At 55.7% G+C, this 6,742-nt stretch overlaps 1 protein-coding gene across 3 annotated transcripts in view; it reads left to right on the plus strand.

Annotated features, from left to right (window-relative positions):
- Positions 1-6,742, plus strand: part of Coro7 (coronin 7) — a 55,609-nt gene that overhangs the window by 23,077 nt on the left and 25,790 nt on the right. For all 3 annotated transcript variants that reach the window (XM_071605827.1, XM_027940518.2, XM_027940519.2), the window contains 2 exons: positions 3,834-3,920; positions 4,399-4,481. In XM_071605827.1, the coding sequence (XP_071461928.1) occupies positions 3,834-3,920; positions 4,399-4,481 (170 nt within the window). The remainder of the gene's footprint in view (positions 1-3,833; positions 3,921-4,398; positions 4,482-6,742) is intronic.

Here is a 6,742-nt window from a genome sequence, read left to right on the forward strand (position 1 = left end):
TTTTCAGTGCCAAGGATTGAACCCATGGCTTTCCTCTTGCTTGGCAAGTTCTCTACCACTGGACTTTTCCCCAGCCTTTTTTATTTTTTATTTTGAGATAGGGTCTTGCTAAGTTGTTCAGGCTGATTTCCAATTTGTGATCCTCTTGCCTTAGTCTCTTAAGTAGGTGGGATTATAGGTGTATACCAACACAGTCTAACACAGTCTGCTCTATATCTTTTCGAGATGTGGTCTCCTTTTGCTGTCCAGGGTGGCCTTGAATGCCTAAGCTCAAGCATCTTTTTGCCTCATCCTGGGACTACAGGTGCATACCACTGTGTCTGGCTTCCTCCTTTGTTTTTCGATTATGTTTATGACCACTGTAGGACTTCCACCCTGATGGCCCCCCTAGAAAGTTGGCTCTTTGGATCTTTCTGAAGTCCAAGCTAGGATACCAGGGATCAGGATGTTTCTTTCACTGCTCCAGGGCCACGAGTAGAAGAGCCAGGCCTGTTCTATCTGAGCCCCCAGGCCCCTTCTGCTGCTCCTTCATTGAACCAAAGCCCTGGATGGGGGTTGGTGAAGCCCTGAAGTCTTGACTGTCTCAGGGAAGCAGCACGCTGAGGCTGGGAGATGCTTGGGGAGCAGTGAGGCCTCAAGATCCTCCTTAGGGACAGAAAGGGGCCCAGGATGAGCCATCTGACCTCTCTTTAGTGGGGGAGTATGTGCCTCCTGACCACCCCATATGACAAAGCCTGGGGGGCTGAGCATCTGGAACCCAGCACTGAGCCTGGCTCAGGTGAGGGTCTTACCACTGGAAAAAGTCTCCTTGCCCTAGGAAGGAGCCCAGGGCTTCCTGATGAGCAGCCCTGCCCCACACCGTTGTCATGGTAATCCAGAGGGGCTTTGGTTGCATTGCAGTGGAATGCTGGGTATGCACACACACACCCACACTCACTGGATGGGCTGGTGCTGCCTGCCTGGCTGCACCTCCTCCTCTCCTCTTCCTGAGGCCAGGTAGCAGGGACTTTGGTCCAGAGACTGAGGGGCAGTGAAGCCCTTCTCTATGAGCAGATACCCTGTTGCCTGTGGGGACAAAGGCCACCCCCAGGAGGACGTGCAGCCTCTTTGCTTCTAAGAGGGAACTTCCAGCCTGGCCTCTTGCGCCAGGGTAATAGGATGCCTGGGGCCCAGCTGCAGCCTTCCCGGGGGCCCAGGAGATTGAGATGCTGAGGGCTCAGAGGCAGGGCTTCTCTTTTGCGAGTCTCTCTGAGGTCAGCAAAGAACTTTCTATTTTTGAGATTGGAAATCACTCTAGTGATCTGGGGTTAGAGGTGGCTGCTGACTTTCTTCCCAACCCATGTGGCTTCCTGTGGCCCCTGGGCCAACAGCTAGGTGCACCCATAATGGGGAGTGGCTTTCCGAGTACTTTTGCAGGCCTTAGTGCTGTGTGCCTGGAGGCCTGGTGCCCTACCCAGGGTGAGCTGATCCAGGATGCTTGCTGGAAGCCAGAGGGCTTCTGGGGTCGTCTTGGGCTCCCCTAGCCCTCTCTCTGCTGCATTGCAAGTCTCTTCACCCCCGGTCTCATGTCCTCATGCGGAGTGAGATCATGGGACCAGCTCACAGGACTGGAGGCTTAGGTAGCCTCCAGCTGCATTGCTAGGTGACTGGGGAGAGGGCTTGCTTTCTCTAGGTCCTGGTTTCTGCACCTGTGAACAGAAGGTAGAAGATGCAGGCCAAAGTGCATTTCGCCTCAGCTGTGCCTCTGAATGAGAAATGCTTGGTGACAGCCTGGCCCTGCCTCACTCACCCACGTGTTGCCTGCACCATCCTCTCTGCTTCCATCTCCTGCTGTGTAGGTGTTAGTTCTGCTGTCTACCTCACACCACTTTGCTCAAATATTACTTTATAATGACTTCAGTTACACTCTGATTGTACACTATCATCATCTTTAAAAATAGAGCATTTGAGGCTGAGTGTGGTGGTGCATTCTTGTAAGCCCATCTATTCAGGAGGCTGAGGCAGCAGGATCACAAGATTGAGGCCAGCCTCCATAACCCTGTCTCAAAATAAAATAATGGCCAGGGATGTAGCTTTGTGGTGGGCCACTTGCCTAGCATGCATGAGGCCCTCTATTCAATCCCTGGTACCCCACCTCATTTGATATGTGGCAGATTCTCCTGTGTTAATGTTCCTTGTGGCAGTCCTCCAAAGGAGGTCCTGCTACGGTAGTTTTTACAGACAGGGAAACTGAGGCACTGACTTTGTGACTCATTCTGGGATAGGGCCCTTGGGCAGGTCTGGGGTTTCATTCAGGCAGTCTGTCTCAGGTTGTGCCCTCACTTCCACTTGGCTGCTTTGTGGCGCTTACAGTGATGTTGAAGGCATAGTTATTTCCATTTGGTCTGGTCTGCCTCCCAGTGTAGATATTCCGTGGGCTTGGGGACCTTGTCCATTCTGTTCACTGTGTCTCCAGCTCCTGGCACATTGTGTGGCTTGGATAATTGTATTATGAAAGAACAAATGAAGGAGCAGCTTGATTTCACTCACATTCTTGGTCCTCTGAGGACTGCCCACCCCCACTGCTGGCTTCCAGCTTGGTCCTTGGCCTGAGGGAGGCCTCACATGTTTGTTGAATGAATGAATCATGTGCAGACCAGTTGGAACCATCCGGTTTGCTTCTTACATAGGGATATTTGTACACTGATGAGAAGACAGGAGCCCAAATGACACTTCTCACCTATTCTGGGTGTCAGGGGCCTGACCCTCTTCCTGACCTGAACCCCTCTTAGGTCAGGGAGAGGGGCTTGGGGCCCTGGTTCTCAGGCTCCAGCCCTGACTTCCTGTGCTGCTGTGGCTGGGTGGGAAGGGAGCAGTGAGAAAAGCCCCTGGAACCAACGGGTGGGGGAGTGTTTCCAGGTCTCCCACGCTGGGGTCGCCTCTGTAGGCTGAGGAGGGGGCCCTGGGCCAGCTCCTCGCTGGCTGCTTCCCTCCCTCATTCATTCCCAAGGAGATCGTGGGAAGCTTGGAGGAGGCTGGCCATGGTTGGGGTGAGCTATTTTTGGTAACAGGGTCCTTGTCTCAGGCTCCAGGGGCCAGGGTGACTGGGAGAGAGCTGTTTGCATTTCCTCTGGCCCCCTCAGCCTCCCCCCCACCAGGGCCCAGAGGGACAAGGCTGCCTGCCCGGGATGTGAACTTCTCTCTCCTTCCTGGGGGCCTTGAGCCTTCCTGCCGGCAGCTCTAGCACCGTGGGAGGCCACGAGGGGCACTGCACTGCCCTCTCTAGGACTTCCCCAGAACTTGGCCCTAGGCCTGCCCTCTGGCCCGCTGGCAGCTTCCAGAGGCAGTGGTAATCCTGCTAATCCTGCGATTTGCACAGTGCTTTGCTGAGGGCAGCGTGGGTACCATGAGCCCTGTTTACAAGAGAAAAATGAGATTTTGAGAGGGTGTGGGGTCCCCAGGGTCATATGGCTCAGGGGTGTGGGCAGGGTAAGGGATGGGGTCTCAGCCTCTTTTAGGCACCTGCTTTTAGTCCAGCCCTCCCAGGAGGTGAGGCATCCACCAGGGCCTATTGACACAGCTGTCCTGGTGGGGTTGGAAGTGGGCTTTGTCCTGTGTGTATGAGGTCTCTTTTGGCTTAGATCAGCCATAGGAAATTCCAAAGTAAAGACCAATCTGTCCCTCTGTGGGTGCTCAGATGGGTGGGTAGCAGAACTACCCTAGTTGAGGCCCACTCCACATCTCCACCCCTTGTCTAGGGCTCCAGGGGCCAGTACAACTAGGAGAGAGCTGTGTGCATCTCCTCTGGCCCCCAAGGGGCCCTGATGGCTCAGCCCTGGTTTTGCATCCTGTAGAGCACAGAGGCCCACGAGAACAGCAGGGACAGCCGGCTGGCATGGACGGGTACGCAAGAGCACCTTGTGTCCACGGGACTCAACCAGGTAGGGACTTCTCCGGCGTGAGCAGGGCACTATCACGTAAGTCCTAGTCTAAAGGACTAGGGATTGTCTAGTCCTTTAGACTCCTGACCTAGGAAGGTGGGGTAAGGCTGGTGGGAGGTAGGGAGCTGATGTCCAGTTCCAGGCCTGTCCATATACGGCCTGCCTCTGCAGCTGGGTCTCAGAGCCCCAGGGGACTGAGGGCTGTGGAAAACTGGTGAATTCCATTTGCAATAGCTAAGCCTGACCCTGGGAGCTTTGGTGGCCCCACAGGGACCAGAGTCCATGGAGGGAACCGCCCCTGTCCTTTGTCACCTAGGGGTTGTTAAAGGAGCAGGACATGGAAACCCAGACCCTTTCTCCTGGCATGTCTTCCCCCTGCTCTGCCTTGTACCAGGCATACCCTCAGGTATTGGGTTTCAGGAGGCCCTGAGGTAGGCAGGCCAGGACCCTCTGAGCCTCTCTCTGGCCCTCCCCACAGATGCGTGAGCAAGAAGTGAAGCTGTGGGACACCCGTTTCTTCTCCAGTGCACTGGCCTCCCTCACCCTGGACACCTCACCCGGGTAGGAACTGCAACAAGTTGGGGGGGCTAGGACCAAAGGACCAGATGAGTGCTGAGTCTGGGTCTGGTGCATTAGTCATTGGTAAGGGTCCTTAATCCAGCTTGGCAGTGAGTCAGGCTGGTCACCTGTTACCTGGCTGCAGGTGCCTGACCTGGGCTACAAGGTCTATGTAAAAGACTGCTCTCCAGGAGCCCCAGGTTTCAACAGCAGCGGCACTGAGGTAACCTCCAGTTAGCCAGTGAGCCTGACCTGCCCTGGTAGACCCTTGGTGGCAGAGTGGGTGCTGGGTCATGGGGTATGGCCTAGGGCTCACAGGTGTATTTTGACATTTGGGAAGGGGATTGTGACCTGGAAGATGCACTTGATTTTGCTGAGGATATTTGTGGGACTGAGGACCCTGGGAGACCTACAGGAAGATGGTTATGGGATGGACAGGTAGAGATGTTGGGAGAGATGAGCAGATTTAGAGGGGCCAGTGGCAGATAGGAGTGGGCTTGGATTCCACTGAGGTTTATGACATTCAGTCAGCACTTGCTACACGGCTGTCCCTGTCCGTCCCCAAGTGGGGCTGGTGCCCAGGAAGCATGGGGGAGGTCCAAATACACCTTTCCTTCCATCCCCACCAGAAGTATATGGAGGAAGGTTTGTGGAAACCCTGGTGGGGTCCCCAACCAGGCCGGCAGCTTTGTGCAGAGATGGCATTGGTCCACAGTGGCAGAGAGCCAGCCATCAGGAGGTCTGCAATGAGCACTTACAAGGGAGCAGTCGTTTAGTCTGCACGACCACCCACATCATAGCTGAGGAAACTGAGGCTTGGGACGGTTCACACTTAGCCAAGCAAGGATATGGGGGGAAGGGGCAAGGACTTGGTCCCTGTCCCAAAGCTCCAGCTGTGACTCATGGCTTGTGCTCTTCCAGGCAAGGGGATTGTGGACTGCTAGAGTTAGGAAAGAACCTTCTTATATTAAAAAAACTGAGTCACGGAGGGACAGAGACCAGGAGCAGCAAGGGCAATGTGTCTCCCTTGGATCTTCTAGAAGAGCCCTTGGCCAGGTGTTCCCTAGCTGAGAGTGCTTCCTAAAGAGGGGGGCTTGGTCATGAAGACAGAGACCTTCCATCCCATCCTCTCACACCTAGGGAGAGGGAGACTGGGACGCTGTTGGCATGGGCAGTTTTACAGGTGAGGAAGGCAAGGCTGAGTGAGACTCAGGACTTTCTTCAGCCTCCTGCTGCTCTAGGCCTGGGGGACAGGGGGTTCAGGAAGGAAGTCAGCAGAGCCCAGCCTGCCCTGGAGGAACTGGAACAGCTGGGCCATGGGGTCCTACACCCATCATCTGTTCCACGTACCCACCCCAGCCCTGAGATTGCCTTGGTGCTGCCCTGGCATCTTGTCCTCCAGACTTTCCCAGACCGTTGGCCCCTCCCCTGCAGGCCCCCAGCAGAGGCGTTGTGGGTGTGAAGGGACCCAGCATCGGCAATCAAGTGCTCACCCGCCCACTGCTTCCTGCCTTCCAGACCCTGCCCTCAGTGATAGGTCCTCCATCCCCCGCAGAGCAACTCCCACCCAGCCCCAGCATGGCCCCTGGAAGTTAACGATGCTCAGACCCCACGGTGCCACTGGCCAAGGCTGACCCTGTAATTACAGCAGTTAAGAATAGCCTGGAAGGACCAGCAAGGACTGGAGCTTCTCAAATCACTCCCAGATGGGTGTCCAGGCCAGTATCTTGCCCCTCCGTCCCCAGCCCTGGCCCTGCCAGAACCCTTAGCAAAAGAGCTGGCATTCTCAAGCTAGTGGATGCCAGGGACGCATGCCAGCCTCTAAACTGAGAGGCGGTGGGTCCCCTGCTCCCATGCACCCTGGAAGCCAGAGCCCCCCGCTGACTGGAGATGGAAAGTGCACAGGGCGTCAGCTGTGGGCACAGCTGCAGGGAGGCTGGCAGCGGTGTGCACTCAGCTGCCCTCAGTTTCTTCTGTTTTACAGATTTTCCATCTTGGTTTGGGCAGAACAGTGTGTGCTCTTAAGAGTTATAGGAGCCAGGGGTCAGGCATTCACCCCACTTCCTCCTCCCCTGGGGCGGGAGGGGCTCTATTGTGGTTCCCATCTCTGTCCTTCCTGCCACTTGTGGAGCGTCTTCACTGGAGCATGCCACAGTGGGAATAGTTGGGTGTACTGGGAAGCAGGCCAACCTCGGGCCGTGTGAAAGGCTGGCGGGAGGGGCAGGTACCTGGCACTTTTTGTGTGTAAGGCAGGCCCCATGCTT

This window comes from Marmota flaviventris, chromosome 19 (assembly GCF_047511675.1).
Source record: "Marmota flaviventris isolate mMarFla1 chromosome 19, mMarFla1.hap1, whole genome shotgun sequence".
Classification (NCBI taxonomy): domain Eukaryota; kingdom Metazoa; phylum Chordata; class Mammalia; order Rodentia; family Sciuridae; genus Marmota; species Marmota flaviventris.